General features: G+C 41.5%; 2 protein-coding genes across 14 annotated transcripts in view; one reads left to right on the top strand and one right to left on the bottom strand.

The window, feature by feature from the left end:
- The window catches only part of mybpc2b (myosin binding protein Cb), a 23,525-nt gene extending 15,255 nt beyond the window's left edge, over positions 1-8,270 (top strand). For all 10 annotated transcript variants that reach the window (XM_035940772.2, XM_035940771.2, XM_023293827.3 and 7 more), the window contains 17 exons: positions 897-1,066; positions 1,471-1,636; positions 1,773-1,879; positions 1,975-2,004; positions 2,107-2,249; positions 3,408-3,567; positions 3,724-3,828; positions 3,935-4,123; positions 4,254-4,388; positions 4,558-4,725; positions 4,913-5,001; positions 5,282-5,477; positions 6,587-6,726; positions 6,953-7,112; positions 7,269-7,405; positions 7,653-7,839; positions 8,137-8,270. In XM_035940772.2, the coding sequence (XP_035796665.1) occupies positions 897-1,066; positions 1,471-1,636; positions 1,773-1,879; positions 1,975-2,004; positions 2,107-2,249; positions 3,408-3,567; positions 3,724-3,828; positions 3,935-4,123; positions 4,254-4,388; positions 4,558-4,725; positions 4,913-5,001; positions 5,282-5,477; positions 6,587-6,726; positions 6,953-7,112; positions 7,269-7,405; positions 7,653-7,839; positions 8,137-8,162 (2,308 nt within the window). In that variant the 3' untranslated portion in view covers positions 8,163-8,270. The remainder of the gene's footprint in view (positions 1-896; positions 1,067-1,470; positions 1,637-1,772; positions 1,880-1,974; positions 2,005-2,106; positions 2,250-3,407; positions 3,568-3,723; positions 3,829-3,934; positions 4,124-4,253; positions 4,389-4,557; positions 4,726-4,912; positions 5,002-5,281; positions 5,478-6,586; positions 6,727-6,952; positions 7,113-7,268; positions 7,406-7,652; positions 7,840-8,136) is intronic.
- Positions 8,265-17,813, bottom strand: LOC111584604 (testicular acid phosphatase homolog). Of its 4 annotated transcripts, none has more exons than XM_035940774.2 (12): positions 17,348-17,813; positions 16,985-17,118; positions 15,808-15,903; positions 12,962-13,048; positions 11,777-11,932; positions 11,411-11,509; positions 10,466-10,561; positions 9,844-9,976; positions 9,470-9,552; positions 9,261-9,367; positions 8,808-8,989; positions 8,265-8,588 (listed from the first exon to the last, which is right to left on the bottom strand). In XM_035940774.2, exons 2-12 carry the CDS (start codon positions 17,072-17,074, stop codon positions 8,479-8,481), a joined length of 1,239 nt encoding a protein of 412 aa, XP_035796667.1. In that variant the 5' UTR covers positions 17,075-17,118; positions 17,348-17,813; the 3' UTR covers positions 8,265-8,478. The 4 variants fall into 4 exon arrangements, with proteins under 4 accessions (XP_035796667.1, XP_023149540.1, XP_035796669.1 ...); XM_023293772.3 differs by having other exon boundaries at positions 16,985-17,115; XM_035940776.2 differs by having other exon boundaries at positions 16,985-17,115; positions 17,500-17,813.

Below are 17,813 nucleotides of genomic sequence, written 5' to 3'. Positions count from 1 at the left end.
ATGATGAGAAATTTTGGCTAGAAAATGTATTTTAATTCTGGAAAATGATGGTAATTTTCACAAGATGGTTATTTTTGCAGTATTGTTTTGGCATCCTGGTGTTATAATACTCCTGTTTTTTTGTTGTTTTTTTAAATCTTCTTTATTTTTTCTCACAGTATAAGCTCATCCTAGCTTAATGTACAGCTTCAATCCAAACCAGAATACAGTTCAACTTCTCCTTTAAATTACCTTGTTCTTCAAATAAGTGCCTTTGCACAGCAGCATGTTGTATGTATTAACTGAGCTTGCCAACCTATATCAGATTAAAATGTTTTGTAAGGTCTCTGGGTTCTGCTCATTTCAAAAATGTGAGCAGAACATGCTTGAAACCCTCAGTTTATTATTTGCATTTGTGAATTCTGTGAGTTATAACTAATTTGTACTTTTATGCAGTGCACCACTGTACTATATAGGCTTTTATTTGATGGAAAATCAAATAATAATTGCATTTATTGTTTCACTTTGAGATCTGGAACAATTGACAGTGAAGCTGTGGATTTACTGTCCATGCTCAAGAGCTTTAATCAACAACCGTATTTAAAGCTCTGTTTCTGTCTCTATGATTTTTATGTTTATTTTTAGTCTCTTTTGAGTTATTTATGCAAGAAATAGTGACAAACAAATATGGGTAATAGATAATAAACATAGTGTCTTTAACATAGTACATGTAGCTAGACTTATTTTTTGTAATTCCCTACTGCTGATTACAAAGCCTTTCATATTTTCCTAAGTGATGTATTAATACTCACTAGAAAGTAGAAACATAACCATGTGGATTCTAAATTTGATTAGTGTTACCAGTGACAACTTTAAAAAAAAAAAAAAAAAAAGTCCTATTTTGTATTTATTTTCAGGTTCTTTGAGGATCAAGAGCTTCACAAAGAGAAAGATTCCACAAAGTATCGCTTCAAGAAAGATGGAAAGAAACACACTCTTATCATTCAGGAGGCTACGCTGGATGACATTGGAATGTACCACGCTTGGACAAATGGGGGGCACACCAAAGGAGAGCTGGAGGTGGAAGGTACCACAAGAAAATATTCTGATCTCACTTGGTTTTTCTTCCAGGTTTGAGTGATTGTAGCATTTTTAAAACTTTTGAAACTAATAATAGTAATGATATTAGATCAGTGTTAAAAATGACAATATACCAGTGTACTGTCTGTATTTTATTTAAATGTATTAAAACCAGTCTTAAGTTTTCTGTCATTTAAATGTACTATATGCTGTTCAGTGCCGAGGCTGCAGCTGAATTTAACTGCTGGCCTGAGGGCTTAACGCCTCTCTGATAAACAAAGTAACAACTCATGGCAGTGGGTGTCAAGATGTTACCATCATGAACTTTATCCTCTCTCTCACCCCTTACACCTTCACATCCTCTGTCTCCTGCCTGATCTGTCCTCTCGTGGTTTCAAATGTCTTATTCAGAAAAGGAACTGGAGGTGTTGCAGGACATCGCTGATCTGACAGTCAGGGCAACAGATCAGGCTATGTTCAAGTGTGAAGTGTCTGATGACAAGGTCACAGGAAAGTGGTACAAAGATGGAGTGGAGGTCCTGCCAAGCGACCGCATCAAAATGACTCATATCGGAAGGTACAAAATGGACAGCAAATACACACAGGCTTTAGAAAAATTGGTAGGATTATTGTTATACATTTTGTACACGGTGTCTTTATTTCGTGAGAGGATTGTTTTCCCTACATCGCATCCTCTCTGTTGCTTGTTTCAGGTTCCACCGACTGACTATTGATGATGTGAAGCCAGAGGATGCCGGAGACTACACATTTGTTCCAGACGGATATGCTCTGTCACTTTCTGCCAAACTGAACTTCTTGGGTGAGAAGAACAGAATGATTACAAAGGTACTATTGTGGGTACATTAATCACCAGCAGCCTGGGTAATAATGTCAACTCTTTTTCTCTCAAAATAGAAATTAAGATCGACTATGTGCCTAGACAAGGTATGTAGCCTCAGTTTTCGTTATTAAAAAAGCACGTACAGCTCATAGCGTACAAGAAACCTATATCACATTGTCTCTCTTTGTATGTTGTACATTAACTAGATCCTCCAAAGATCCACCTGGACACCACTGGAAACATGGTCTCCCAAAACACCATCATCGTGGTGGCAGGAAATAAGCTCCGTCTGGATGTGGAGATCACAGGAGAGCCAGCACCTACTGTGGTCTGGTCCAAAGGAGATAAAGTGAGGATGCAGCAAGTTTTACTGTATGGCTGACATGGTACTTAATAGATGAATACTGTATGCACTGCCACATTAATTATTAGGATTGCATTACTTGACAGAAGTGGGCACATTGCAGATAAAACCATTTATTATGCATAAGTTGGTCAGATGGCATGACTTAAACATAGCATGGCGTCCTTGTTACTGGAAGGTTGACAGACAATCTGGCTAGCCTGTTACTGCAGTGAGGCCTTTGTCTTCTTTCTCTGAGCCTGTGCTCTCTATATCCTCTTCCTCTCCTACTGGGCTTTAGTTAAATGCTGCCTAACTAAACAAAACTTCTGTTCAGTTGAGATTTGGCCCAACAAATGGGAGATTTTAAGTCCACAGACAGTTGGCAGCATAAGACAGAAAACAAAAAGGCACTATCTCTGATGTTTTGTTCAGAGAGCCAAAGTGCCCTTTCAGGAAAAGATGTATGTCTGTGCTCTGGGGGAATGGCTCCCTGCTTCTTGCTTTACCATATAATCATACCAGAGACCACTGGTAGCCTTCCAACCCGTTTTAATTCCCAGGGTGTCAGATGTTGCTGTTTTGTCAAAGCTGCTTACGTTTCAGAGATATGTACAAGTTGTCCTTTGGTGTCAGTTCCACCTGCATTAATATTCGACACCATTAGATGTATAGAGATCTTCCAGTTTAAAAGAACCTCATCAGGACTTTGGATGGGTGCAGGTAATGTATATTACTAGACTGTCACCCAGGAGGCTGAAGTTCATGTTGTGCCTCGGACTGTTAAGGCACCGAAACTGCTTGGTTAAGATTAGGAAAAGGTCATAATCTGGATTAAAATACACACTTGCACAACATGAAACATGTAACAAGGAAAACGTTTTGTTGCTTGCAAAGGAGTGACACCATCAGCAGAGAAAAGTTGATCTTTCACACATTTTTTTTAGTCTACTGGACAACTATAAACATTGAAAAGTGATGCTAAAGGGTACCCAGTCCACTCAAATGTGACATTAAGGAGTCTTGACAAAGCAGCAGTATGTGATCAACTCTTTCTTACCCATATTATCTGGGGCTATTTGAACCAAACTGGTGTCCTCTGACAACTCACATTACTTGGTCAAAGTTAATGGTGCTTAACCACCATAATTTCCTGTTTGTTAGCCAATCACAGACACTGAAGGGCGCGTGAGGGTGGAGTCCAGGAAGGACCTCAGCTGCTTTGTCATAGAGGGGGCAGAAAGGGAGGATGAGGGCAACTACACCATCTGTGTTAACAACCCTGCTGGAGAGGACAAGGCTGTGCTGTTTGTGAAGATTGTGGGTGAGTGAAGATTTTGTAGTAAAATATCAGCTGGTGCACCTTCATAGTAACCAACATAACGTGCTGCTTGTTTACAATAAAACAGTTTTCACCAGTTTTATCTACTATATTTAAACTTTCTTGATGTTTGTTAAGACTAATACAATCTTGTTTTAGATGTGCCTGACCCCCCCGAGAATGTCAAATGCACATCAGTGGGAGAGGACTGTGCCACTATCGTTTGGGAGCCTCCTAAATTCGATGGTGGTGCACCAATCAAAGGTAAATAATGGATTTTGTTCCCCACCTTTTTGTACTAACTTCTATATATTCTATATGTATTTTGGCTTGAATTATTATTCTCCCCACTCTGACTGTGTTCTATTAGGTTATCTCATGGAGAGGAAGAAGAAAGGCTCCTCCAGATGGACAAAGCTCAACTTTGACGTTTATGAATCTACTACTTACGAGGCTAAGAGGATGATTGAAGGAGTTCTGTACGAGATGAGAGTGTTCGCTGTCAACAGCATTGGCTTGTCTCCGCCGAGCCTCAACTCCAAACCCTTCATGCCTATTGGTATGTTCCACATCTGCCATGTTTACTTCCTCTTCCTCTGCTTCTCCCTGTCCCTCCCTTTGAGCATCACCCTGCTCCAGCTAAGCCCATCAGTGATTCTCTTGAGTCTCTCTCTCTCTGTCACCCTCAGCCCCAACTAGCGAGCCAACGCGCCTCACAGTCCACGATGTGACAGATAGCACATGCAGCCTGAGGTGGCTGGCCCCAGAGAGGATTGGAGCTGGGGGCCTGGACGGCTATGTTATTGAATACTGCAAGGAAGGAGGTGATGAGACCACACACTGTGTTTACATTGCACCCGCTTGATGGACAACTGAAAAACAGATTACACACTATCATGGTGAAAATCTATAACAAAAGAACAAAAAGGATAAGTAACAAGATTCAAATCCCACTCACTGTGATTTACTGCATGCAATTCTCTTTTATTTTAGACACCGAGTGGGTGGTGGCAAACCAGGAACTTTGTGAGAGGCAGGGATTTGTGGTGCGTAACCTCCCCGTGGGAGAAAAGATCAACTTCAGGGTGGTGGCAGTAAACATCGCTGGACGCAGTGCTCCTGCTACGCTGTCACAGCCCGTCACCATCCGGGAGATCGTTGGTGAGTCAGTCGGGGTTAGATGTGGGAAAAAGTACTTACCATATTCCGGCATTTTTGCATTTTGAGTTGATTTCTTTTTAGTGCTTGTTATGTTTGTGTAGGCTAGTGCTTTATGCCTTCATAGTATCATACTGCATCTTTTAGTGAGATCTTTCCTGTTTTAATGAAATGTTTGTTTCTGCTTTAGAACATCCAAAGATCCGCCTTCCTCGTGAGTTGAGAACAAAGTACATCAGGAGAGTAGGAGAAAAGATCAACCTGGTAGTCCCTTTCCAGGTTCGAGAGGCTTTGTTACCTAAGATTATATAATAAATTCATAAATTAATAATTAGCATTGAACAAAGACAGATCTCACAGTAGCTTTGTTCCTGTTTTGCTTCAGAACATAAATAGAAACTGGCATAAGAAAATATCTGCTGCTAGAAAACAGGTTTTTCAGTGATGTGCCAGTTCAGTGATCAATCATTTTGGAAGATTAAATGTCACATAATTCAGCAAAATAACTGGCAGAAAATCCATTGTATTTTTTACAGTAGATCATGCTTTTGTGTCACAGGGTAAACCGCGCCCTGTCGCAACCTGGTACAAGGATGGTCAACCCATTGACCCCAAGATGGTCAACGTCCGTAACTCAAATGTGGACAGCATCGTGTTCATTCGCTCAGCAGAGAGAGAGCACTCCGGAAAATATGAGCTGGTTCTACAGATTGAGAACATGGAGGACAGGGCCACCATTGAAATCAGGATTGTTGGTAGGGTTCCCAGGACACTAGATCACTTGTGATAGTGAGAATATTTATTTTCAGTGTCCCATATTTTAACAAATGAATGAACATCACATGTCCTCAGAATGTGTCTTTCAATTTTTCAGCTCAAAATACTGCAAAGATGTTTCTTTTTACCATGACTATATAAGACCAGTTTTAGTCCAGTTCTAAATGGGCTGTTTCAGTGTCTTTAGCTTTAAATGCAGCTGTTGAAGTCCATGTCCCCTTCAAAAAAAGATTCTGTCTGCATCTGTGGTTGACGACGAGGAGCAGAACAGCTGATAGCACACCAGGATATTCTGTAGCTTCTAACTTTTTCTCTGAGTGATTGTTTTATATGGAAATACTGTTGAATTCATAGCACAGCTGTTGTTTTTAACTTATATGCATAGTGAATATGTAAGGCAGTGATGTGATTATAAAATCGGTATTTTAGCAATGCAGAGCAGCAGCTTGGAAATGACTGGTGCTGGTGAACATGCCACATGCCTGTGGGCGTTCAGTCAAAGCTAATGGTAATGTTAGCCACATTAGCCGCACAACGTTGAAACATTGTCATTAACAATCGAAGTCGCTGAATCCTCAGTTCTTCAGATGCTGGGAGTACACAACGACTCTTGTGTTCACTCTTGCAGTAAATAACAGAACAATTTGATTTGCTCAAGTCATTTTAGCAGGTATAGCTCAAGAAAAGTAAAGAAATCTGGTGACGTATGAGGCAAATTTGTAAAAACGGATCACCTCAGATGTAGCAAGCTGTGGGGGGGCAGGATTATGAAAATTTTTACCTCCAGGACTATTTGTTCCTCAGTTCCTACGAAGAAACTGAATAAAATTGTTACTGGCTTGTAAAGCTTGGAGGCCATCTAGTTGAGAGGAGGATAGAGAATCACCAGTAGTAAGTATATTCATATTCTCATAATTTTTATTTTACAGCTACAAGTTTAAAAGTCTTACAAAACACAGTAAAATGGATTGCCATCATATGGGACTTTTAACAGTTTGTTAATTAAAAGAACAGTGCACAAGTTAAAAAAAAAAAATCATTGCAGGACACCAGCTGGAACGTACTAAATGATTTTTGTCTCAAACAGATAAACCTGGGCCTCCTCTGAACGTGAAGGTGACGGACGTCTGGGGCTTCAATGCAGCTCTGGAGTGGGAGCCTCCCAAAGACAACGGCAACTGTGACATTACTGGATACACCATCCAGAAAGCAGACATGAAGACCAAGGTGAGAGAAGGAAGAAGGGTGTTGCGTTTCAGCCCTTTATCACCTCCACATTAACCTGTTAAAATATCCAGTTTGGGCCTGCGGCTCAACAGTAATGCTGAGATTACCTGGCCAGTGTTTGATACTGACTCTCTTTACTCTATGTGCTCTGTTTGAGGACCTTTTGTTTATGATTCTAATGCTTTTGTAACACTATAATATCTCCCATTTCTCTCTCTCTCTCTAGGAGTGGTTCACCGTTTATGAGCATAACCGACGGACAAACTGCACAGCTTCAGATCTGATCATGGGCAATGAATACATGTTCCGTGTCTACAGTGAAAACCTTTGCGGCCTGAGCGAGGAGCCGCGACACGGCAAGAACACGGCTGTCATTGCCAAGACAGGTGTGACAACGGGTGTATGTGCAATATGTGTGGGTTGTCTGTGTTTGTATGAGCATTTTACACAAGCATTGGTTGTGTTATGTGAAATGTGCCACCTTTCTGCTCTGATTTATGGGAGATGTCAATGTTTGCCTGCCCTCTCACCCTTTGCCGTAGGTCTGGAGTACAAACCAAACCCCTACAAGGAGAAAGAAGTGTCCTGTATGCCCAAGTTTACTCAGCCCCTGGTGGACAGATCTGTAGTGGCCGGTTACAGCACTGCCATCAGCTGCTCTGTCAGAGGCTTCCCCAAGGTAAATGTGCATGTTAAAATAGTCTGTGGAGCGTGATACACAGAAGGAGGCTGCCACTTGTCATAAGCAAATGCAGCCTGATGTTTGCTATAAAAGGAACTTTTAACTCACTATTTTTTTTGTTTGTTTTTTTAAATCAAAGATCATATTTAGCAGCAACCTGATTAGGACAAGAAGTAGGACAAAAAAGAAAATCTCCTTCATGTAATCTTAGCAGTTTTATTGCACCTGTAATTTCATGTTTTAGCCTAAGATTATCTGGATGAAGAACAAAATGATCATTGGTGAGGATCCCAAGTACTTGATGCAGAACAACCAAGGAGTGCTGACCCTGAACATTCGTAAGCCGAGCACCTTCGACGGAGGAAAATACTCGTGCATGGCTGTCAATGAGCTGGGCAAGGATGAAGTGGAGTGCAAGTTGGACGTCCGAGGTAAGAGCAGACAGAAGGCAGCAGATGAAGGAGGAGGAGCTTTGCTAATTTGAGTGCAAGACATGTCTGTTTGGTTCTGCTGAACAGAGACAATTACTACAGTAGGTGTTTGGTTTTTATTATGTAATAGATGCTCAAAGCAAAAAAGCTGACAGCTGCGAGAAACGGTAGTGTGAGTGTGAATTTGAAAACGGTGTCATATTCTTACCAAAATATATAGCAGCACAGTATTTGCCGTTGCATTTGTTCTTATTTCAACAAAACCTAACACTCATCTTGTGTGCTGTTATTCCACAGTTGCCGTAGACCCGGAGAAGAAGTGAGAAACCGAACAGCGAAGAATGTGAAGTTACATGAACAGTGAATGTCACTATGTAGAGTCGACACTGTCACAAGTGAATTAAATAAAATGTAGTCATGCCAGCTGAAAATGTTTGAATATAATTTATTTCTCTGTTAAAAATTACTTTCTTGATCATCGTGCAGACATAAATCATGAATTCAGAAGGGCTGCCAGATTTCCCACACTCACAAACACAGTCATGATCTAAATTATTAAAACACACAGTTATTATTAGGGCTGTTTTCCACAGTTGGGAAGCATGTTTTTGTATTTTTGGCACGTGTAAACAGCCTGCGCTACACCTCCCTGGAGTAGTGTGCTCTCCGCCTGTGGATTGCCACCCCTATACTGAACAACAGCGCCACTGCCAGGAGTCCCACGGCCACTGCAAGCGTTGTGATTACACCTGTGGGAGACAAAAATTCTGTTCAGGTACACGAATGTGGAAGAGCTCCAAAAGCCGTGATGTTTTTTTTTAAGTCAGGCAGTCTGTTGTGAAAATCCTCACACTGGTCCCCAAAGTGACTGCAGGAACAAACATATTGCAGTGAACCCTTAACGGTGCCAAAACACGTGTCAGAAGAGGATCAGGGAAAACATAGCTGCTGAATGTCGAGTTTTTCACCTGTGCTTGACCATTTTGTCCTGAAGCCGCACTCGCCTTCCCAGTGCTCTGCCATCACGTCCCTCACCAGCTCAGTGAACATGGACAAAGGACAGGGGTTGAGCCCGTTGCAGCCTGGCACATGGTTGGGGTACGGGTCGCGCCAGGAGTCATTTCGGTAATGCAGCTCCAGAGAATAAGATCTGGGTCATTATTAGGAAGAACACAATGAGATGGCACACAGTTCTGGTGAGTGTTATGTAAATAGGCTTGTATCATGTGCTGATTTGGCCAACGCAATCCTGGACGGCTGCCAAATTCCCATCAAAACCAAAAAGGAAATGTATTTGCAGCTCAATGCTAGAATGCAATAGCTCAAAATGTGGTAGTGCTTTTTGGGCATGTGACCTAGATGCTATACTTGGAAATGCATAGAGGAAAGTGCATGAAATAGAACTGGATGGAAGTCATTACCCATCATGCTCCTGGTAGAACTCAAAGAGCTGACAGGCGGCGTAAGGAGGAAGAAGGCCGTTGTACACGTCCAGAGCTGCCTGGAGGGTGATGAGTGTGGAGTCATGCTGGAATGAGGAACAAGCATCGCAGTGGTAAACAGAGTGAGTGAAAGAGCCATTTGCAGGGCAGATTATAAATGTGTGTATGTGCCCAAACAATGGACTTACAGCTGAGTACATAATGAATTTGAGAGGGCTCCCTTGCTCTACAGCCTTAGAGAAATTCCTCAGGATGGCATTCAGCAGGACCCCTGGTAAATTAACACGGTGTCAACAGAGCAAATGGATTTTTCTCAGATACCAACACATTCCTTTGGCCTTATTGAGCATCTTGTCTCAGCGTTATAATCATCTTTGTCCCATTAGCTCATAGGCGCTGATACTCTTTTGGGAATCCCGATTCTGCACTTTACACCGTCTGAGACATAAACAAAGCCTCGGCCGGCAGTCACATGAGATACACACAGCTTTTATTCTCTCATAACATTTTTTTCCCTCTAAACAGTGCTTTAAATTAATTGCCTCTAATGTAATTTCCCCACCTCCCGAGAGCCTGGCCTTCTCTTTCCGCTTGTGACTGAGGATGCTGTACATGACCTCAAAGGATGCGATTCTCTTCAGGGTGTCCAGGACGTCTTGGGTGGCCCAGTGTGGGAGAGTCAAGTTATGGATCCTCTGCGCAAGAAAAGAACGTTCATTACCCCCGCATCACGCTAATAATCACATTACACAACACAAGAATGGCAACAAAAAGGGTTTTAAACGACTGCATTTCATAGTTTTTATTATCCCGTCTATTTTTAGCACCAAGCTGAAGATAACAGATGCTCATTTTGCAAGTGTGAATGAGCGTATTCAACCTGGCCTAGAATCCACCCATTTCAGAATGCTTTAATTATCATTTCAATATGTTGTCCTATTCATGTCTTACTGTATGTATAAAAATGATTTCCCCACGCTCTTGCCTCCCCACCTAACCAACACCATCTCTCTGCAGATGTGTCGAAGAAGGCAGATTACTCTTTCTTCTTCTTCTATTTCTGTTTCGCTCCCCGTGCTCTGCAGCTGCTGCTTGTGTCTGTAATTGAAGAATTTGTAACAATACAGGTAGTAAACAGGCTTCTTAGTGTTTGTGCGTCTGTTGATGTGCTTGCTTTGAAATACCTGACAGCTGAGGGTGTCGTAGACTCTCCAGATTTTCTTACCGACCAGCTTGGACACGGGGTAGCCGGTGTGGTTGGACAGTCCCTCCACAAAGTACTGAAAGGTGAATAAAACAGTAAGAATGATGCTCCAAGGATCTTTTTGTTGTTTTTTTTAAAGCAATATTAACCTTTACTGTGTTTGGTTTTGTAGGCCAACTGCTCAAATATCTACTTTTAGGTGTTTATAATTCAAAATTGCATATACTAGCTGCTTAATTCATTAGATTTAAATCTTACATAGTGATTGTTGTAAAGCTAAATTTCCACCACTGCTTCCTACATATACCTTGCAGGTACTCTGCCTCCAGCAGAGGGTGTTAAAATTCAGCACAGGAGGCCCTGGCCTGATCTCATACAGCACCTTAATAGGCAGCACATGGGACTCAGTTTAATTAAAAGCTTTTTATTGTAATTCTTAATCTAATTCAATCCAACCGTTAATTAGTGACTCTGAGAATGTGAGAGAAATTGCACCGTGCAGCTTTTTGTAGGCACTGGAGTCACCGTGCGTGAGAAAATCACTGAGAGGACATGATGTCTACAGCATAACTAACACATCCACTGGAGGTGCTGATTACGTTGGCACCAGCAACTGTGAACTATATATTTTACTGCAATGTGCATTTTGCCACGTTGGTTAATTTAACAAATTAAAGGCATTGAAAAGTAGAACAGAAGCAGCTGATAAGAAGGAAAGAATTGCTCTTGGCAGTTTTTAATGGTCGAAATGTGATTATGTCAAACAAGAGGCGGTTACAAGTAAGTTTTCACTGCACAACATGCACATGACTCATGGAAAAGGGAACACAAAATGAGCTGTGAGCAGAAGATTGGCGTTAATAAGCAGATGCTGAGATGAGCTACAGCACACTTAGAATTGGCCTCTTACTGAGGTTCTTCTCACCTGGTGAGCTCTGAGGAACCTTTGGTAGGGTTCGCTCTCGAAGGTCTCCGTCATCAGTGCCCTGAACCTTGGACAGTCTTTGCCTGGAGACTTCAGCAGCTTGAGAGATTGAAAACCACAGCACATCATCAGTGGACATAATGCACATTTACTGCAGGTGCTGCAAGTCTTCGGGGCACAATTAAATGTTCGTTTCACACTTTAGAACAGTGGGGAAGCTTCAGCTCGCCAGGTTCACAGCTGAGGTGGACGCAGACGGCACTGTGACACTGCAGCAAGACACTCCGGTGAACTTTAACAAGTTTGTTTTCAGCTGTGCATGGCTGATGTGTGAAAAGGAAATATTTATGTGGCTCAGCAGCCCACCTTGTCCTGGGCCCTGGGGATGGTGTGCACTGGAATAGGCCGCCACAGTAACTGGGGCATGATGGGAGGCGGGCGTCTGGTCGGGGGGAACATTCCAGCGAGGCAGGCCTGGGCGCTCATCAGAGTGCGATCGTAGTCAGTGCTCCTCACATACAACTGTTGGAGAGATCATGCCATTAAAAAGCATCCTCTGCCACCACACATGCCACCGATAGACTCTGTTTCTTACAAATACACAAATCAGGCTCAGTTTAGATCTTTATTGAAGGCGCATTTGGAGACTCGAAAAGGATTGCATCTGATGTTTTACAGTTTTTATTAAATAAAAATGGACAATAAATGCGCACAGCGGCGCAGCAGTGTGTCACGGATGAGCTATCCCAAGTCAACTGGGGTATTCCCTTAACATAAAGAGGAGGGGAGTCGAATGAATGAGAGAGGGAGGAGGGGAACAGATCCGTCTTGCCGTGATCTCTTCTGACACCAGCCTTCGCTCGTCTATATCTCTCTGTCACTCTTTGTCAGGTTTTTGCACACAGTAAATCACGCAGATAAGGTTGGATGTTCCTGTGATACAGAGAATGCTTCTTTTTTCCCCCTCGCTCTTTTGTGAAATTAAAGCAGACATGGCAGCACGAGGAGGGGGGGAAGGTACGGTACAAGTTGACTGAGACTTGGCCGACAAATTGCCAGTGACAGCTACTGAGAGGAGTTGTTATTTTTGTGGTAATTGCATGTTATTTAAGAAAGGGAGAAGAGGACTGAAAGCAAGGATGGAGGGGGGAGAGGGTAAAAGGAAGGCAGTGAGTGTTAAAAAAAAAAACAAACAGAGGCAGGGGAAAAAAAAGGGGGGAACCCATATCTCCATAATGGCAGTATGCTGAGCGTGAAGCCACATTCATGCTGCCAACTGCACTGTACATGAAGCCCAGGGGCTGCATTACCCCACATGTTTGAGCGTATTACAACGCCATGATGTTGATATGACCAATATGAGTCATGCTCATTAACTCATGCGATTACAGTCGTTACAGATGGCGACTGACCATACATGAACTTGATTCCACATGTTGGAACAAGGGCAAGCATGACAATAGGATTATCTCGTGGCTCGCACGGGACATCGGTCAGCCAAGGACAATAAATAAATGACACACATATACACACATGTCCAGACTGACCTACCTCTTTGTTGTTGTAGTCTTCGCTGAGGAAGTCTCCATAACGCCTCCTTAGGAACCTGCCCAGCTCAAATTGCTGTTTCATGCCCAGCTGAAAGGAAAATTGGCTGCACAGTTAATTTTTTGTACAATCTGACCTTTTTCGCTGAAGACTTGGCAGATTTATGCTCCGATTCCGCTTATTTACATATAATAACAAATTTCACCCCGTCTGTGCCTCGGAGAGCACAAAATAATAAGTTTATCCACTGTAAACCAGCTAATTGCCTGAGAGCAGAACAATGTCACAGTAGAAAGGAATTTAATTAAAATTCTATACGACAAGCCTTTCTCCCATCACAGGCTTTAAGTCCATTAGAAACTTGTTTTATAATGTAATATTATAAGTTGCAGTAATTTAGACACTAAAGCTAGTGCATCCAGATACAAAAGGAGCTTGGAGTTGTGCTTTTATTGTGGACAGGAAAGCACTGTTTTTTTCCTACCTGGCAGGAAATGAAGGGAGGAAGTGAGGTCATAAAGGAGACACACCTGAGCTGCTGCTAACAAAGCAAACATGGAGGAAAACAGAGTGGAATATACAGCAAATCTACAGAAGACGAATGCAGTTTTTGGTCATTTTTGCTTTAAAATAGTAACAAACAAAGTGAACAGCAGTTTGGATCCAAAAACCAGTTGGATTTGTGGAAGTTTCTGGGAAATAAGGAGCTGCTGACTAGTGGATATAATTTGCTGACTGGTTTGGACAGTGGTGGATGTCTGCGTCATTGCTGTACACTGGTTAAGATAAGTGTCTTTTTATTTTTATTTTCATCTCCATTCTTCTCCTCTATTCTCGTGGCTCATTTTAAGGTGTGTTATTCCTCATACCAGCCTCTCCTACCCAACACTCCCCTACCTCACATGAACTCACCCACACCTCTAAAAAACTGAACCGAATGGCAGAGAAATATATTAAATGAACTGAAATGAACCAAGCTGCTTTGAGATGAACTGAACTGATATGGAATGAAATGAAATGAAGTGAACTTAAATGCACCAAAATGAGCTAAATGGTCCTTTCTTGAACAAACATTATTTGGAAGTTTTTTCTTAATTAATTTAGGATCTTTTGATTTTCTTCATTAGGATACTGAAATAGATTTTTTTTTTCTCATTTCTGACTCTTTCTTGGGGTTCTGCTGATTAAATGGACTTTTGCTTATGTGATATATCTGTGTTTGATTCTGACTGGGGTTGTATATAACCTGATTTAAATACTGAGATTGATGACTATGGTTTTCCTTTATCTTGTGCGGCTTTGTAGCGACTATTCGGGCTATTTCTTCAATTAGTTATGGAAACATCTTGGCAGGGAAAGAATAACCTTCATTCCTCACTAATTTTTACTAATTTGAATATTAGGACTACACCTAGACTGCATACTTGCTTAGAAAGTGCCCTCCTGCACATCTTTCTAGTTGACTTTTATATAAAGTTAATATTTATTGAGCTTTTTTAGATTATAGATTGAAATTTTGCTCAATATGTCCCCTCGTTAAAGCTAGATTAATGTGTTAGCCACGTATTTTGAGTCTAAAATCAGAGATTTCAGTGTCACAGAGGTGGCTCTAGATCATCGTGAAAGCTGATGCTGTGCAGCTAACCTGCTCTGGAGGAGGTTCTGTTCTGAGTTTGGGATTTAAATCGGCTGTAAGAAGCGTCTCCCTTTCACCTATTCCTCTCCTGGCCATATGCTCCATGAGCGATACTGAAAGGGAATGTGTTATATTTGTAAACCTGTTGAGCTGTACGTCTGTAATCCCACTGAGTGAAGCTGTGCAGTTACAGCAGTGTGAACTGTATGTGTCACGTTGCCACGGGAACTACATGGATGCCGTAAGTGATGCAGGAAATGGATAAATGCAGCTCTATGTTTGGTTCTGATTCACTGCATGGCTTTACATGGCTGGTACTGCAGATAATAGAACACAGATTAGAAAATTGATTAGTCCTTTAGTTCATTTCCATTACATTCAATTTGATTTGACCAAAACTTAAATGGATTTTGATGTTTCCTTCATTATGGACACAAATGCACTTGTTAATTGTTATGTTTAATTAGATGAAGTTTAGATGCTTTAATGTGCCGCTGTCACATTAGAAATAAGCAGCTGCATTAAGAGTGCTAAATTTATTATATTAACTTGCATCATAAACATTTTTCCACAAGCATTCCTCTCCTCCCTTCTGTACAGTGACAGCAATACCGTAAAAATGTTCTAACTTCCGTATCGCTCTTCATTATAACAGCCTGTTCCTCTTGACTGAAGCAGCACATGATCAGTCCATTTTACACAGAAGAAGAGTCAAGTGACACATCAAATGTCCTCTTTTATGAGAGCGCACAAAGAACCTGATGAAGGAAACCTGGTTAACAAAGGAAGCTGATTCTCTGCTTGGAGCTTTAGGTTTAGTCAAAGCCAGCTAACTCAAAGAAAGCCGGGCTATGTTGAACTTTGGTTGGAAAACACAAAAATATCTCTCAAAACACATCAGCACAGCTTGTCATCTTCTGTGTTTTGTGCTTACGTTGTCTAATTTATGCGTGGATGTGATGTCTTTTTTTTAAGTTCTCCTTGTTTTCAAACGCTATTGTGTTTGGTTTTATCGCCGTGTTTTTTTTTTTTAGAATAATGCTGAGTTTTTGTAAACTGTTGAACCCACATACTCCAGCACACCCGACCCTGTTCTGGATGAGCGGTGAGATGGAGGGGTTTTGTACTGTTTATGCACCTAAAAGCTCTTCATATTTAGTAGTTTTGCTTACAAAACCCCGCATGACACACATAGAGAGTGACATTAAGTTACCTCAGTGAGCTGTCCGAAGCCCTGAGCCCACACATCCTCCCCGTGTGGATCCCTGGGATACGACTCAATGGGCGATCGATCACCGTGTCGGAACACCTTAAAAGTCAGAACAGATAATGTCACATAAATTCCGACGCCACGCTGCCCCTGCTGTGTTTGTTCATTCCGCTGCGTAGCTAAGGGAGAAATTCACCCTGAGACAGAAGTCCTAAATAGAAACCTGTGATTGCGGACAGTAGACGGCAGAAGAGTCACTCTGGTGATCTCACAAATGCTGGAGCCGCTCCACAAGTATTATTAACTTGAAGACTCACTTTCTGAGCAGTGACATAACACAAACCGGATTATGGACACATCTGATTCACTGCTGTTAACCCCACAGTAATCTGAACTTATTATACAAGCAACCTGAGCGTAAAGCCGACCACAAAGTGAAGTCAGGGTTTGCTATTATGGGTAATTGTTATTTTTCCAATGCTTGCAGTCTTTTTGGATCCAAAACACCTTCTTAAACTTTGGCACTGACCAATTTAAACTGGATTCAATGAAAAATAATGCATGATTTGTGCAAAAATCCAATGAAATTAAATGTAGACATACAGGAATTTATTGAACTCGACTCGTAAAAATGCAAAGAATAAACTACACTCAACTAAATATAAGTGCTAAGCTGTGGATTAAGCTGTGAAAGTAACAGATGATCCTCTGTGATATTTAAGATCACAGTTTTTTTTAAAACCCTCACCAAAATACTTAGAAAGTGTCACATCATAGGAAGCACGTGTGATTTTCACTGAAATAATTCAATCGTGCATTGTGGTGTTATGTAAAGAGGTTTATGAACAAAGCTGTAGTGTGTGGGAGAGATATGCTCGACACTGTTGGAGTTTAGGCTCAAAGTAATCCTTTGTCACACCAAAAAAAAAAGAAGTGTGAATGTGATAATATTCACTGGGGACAAAAATACAGTGTAATCAGCACAATGCAAAGCAAAAGTAGCTTCCAGATTACGTTCAAATCACTGCATACGACAAATAAATACTGTCTGTAATACTGTGCAAACATCTTGTGTGTGATCACACCCGGTTCTCACACGGAAACTGCAATAAAATGCTCAGATATCATTACTATTGAATGTGATGCACACAGGAGAGGAAAAAAAGTGGGTAAAACTTACAGCTACAACAAACTTCAGCTCTCGGGCCTCAGTCAAGCAGGTGCAATACAGGAGGAAGAAAAAGGCCAAACTCTTCTGCAACCTCTGCATGTTTATGATTTGTCGATTTTTACGTCCTCTACAAAGCTGCCCTGCTGATGTTAGGGAGAACATGTCAGGAAACTGAACATATAAAAGCCATTTAAGAAAAGAAAACTACTTCTGTGTGTTTTAGATCAATGTGTATGTTTGGTGATGTTTTTACTATCCAGACTTTGTGTCATTTTGGTTTAAATTCAACACAAGAATGCAATATTATAAACAGCGCAAAATGCCTTTAGGAGTCAGAAATAGCAAATCATATAAATTAGCATATGCACTTACCTCAGCATACTTGTTCACACATTTTCCTCTTTCAATCAAGTGATTCACAGGCAGATGCAGGCTGCTGTGCATCCCAAATCCTCAGCTCTACCCAGGCTGACATTAAATGCATGTTTCAGTGAAGTTAAGCAGTGCTTTTAAAGCCCTCCTACCTGACCTCCTCTGTCTGTCTGTCCGTCTGTCCCTCGCTCTCCTCAGGGATTTCTGGTCCCAATCTACTTCATCATCGACTCGAGTCCGTATCACTGTCTCTGCCAATTCCCTGCTGTGCTCCTGACATGACAGCCCACACTGGCAGACATTGTTGAGTTTGTTTTTGATCTTAAGGACACATGTTTAGGCCCTCAAAATAGAGGTAGCTCCACTTTGAAGCCACAGCCACATATTCTTAAGGACACTCCGGCTTTGGAGTAACACTGTGACGAGGAAATGGGTTAAAAGTAGTTGCACCCACCTGGCTTTTCCG

This window comes from Amphiprion ocellaris, chromosome 18, assembly GCF_022539595.1.
Source record: "Amphiprion ocellaris isolate individual 3 ecotype Okinawa chromosome 18, ASM2253959v1, whole genome shotgun sequence".
NCBI classification, from domain to species: domain Eukaryota; kingdom Metazoa; phylum Chordata; class Actinopteri; family Pomacentridae; genus Amphiprion; species Amphiprion ocellaris.
The sequence above is the reverse complement of the archived record's forward strand: the minus strand, read 5'-3'. Positions and strand labels throughout refer to the sequence as shown.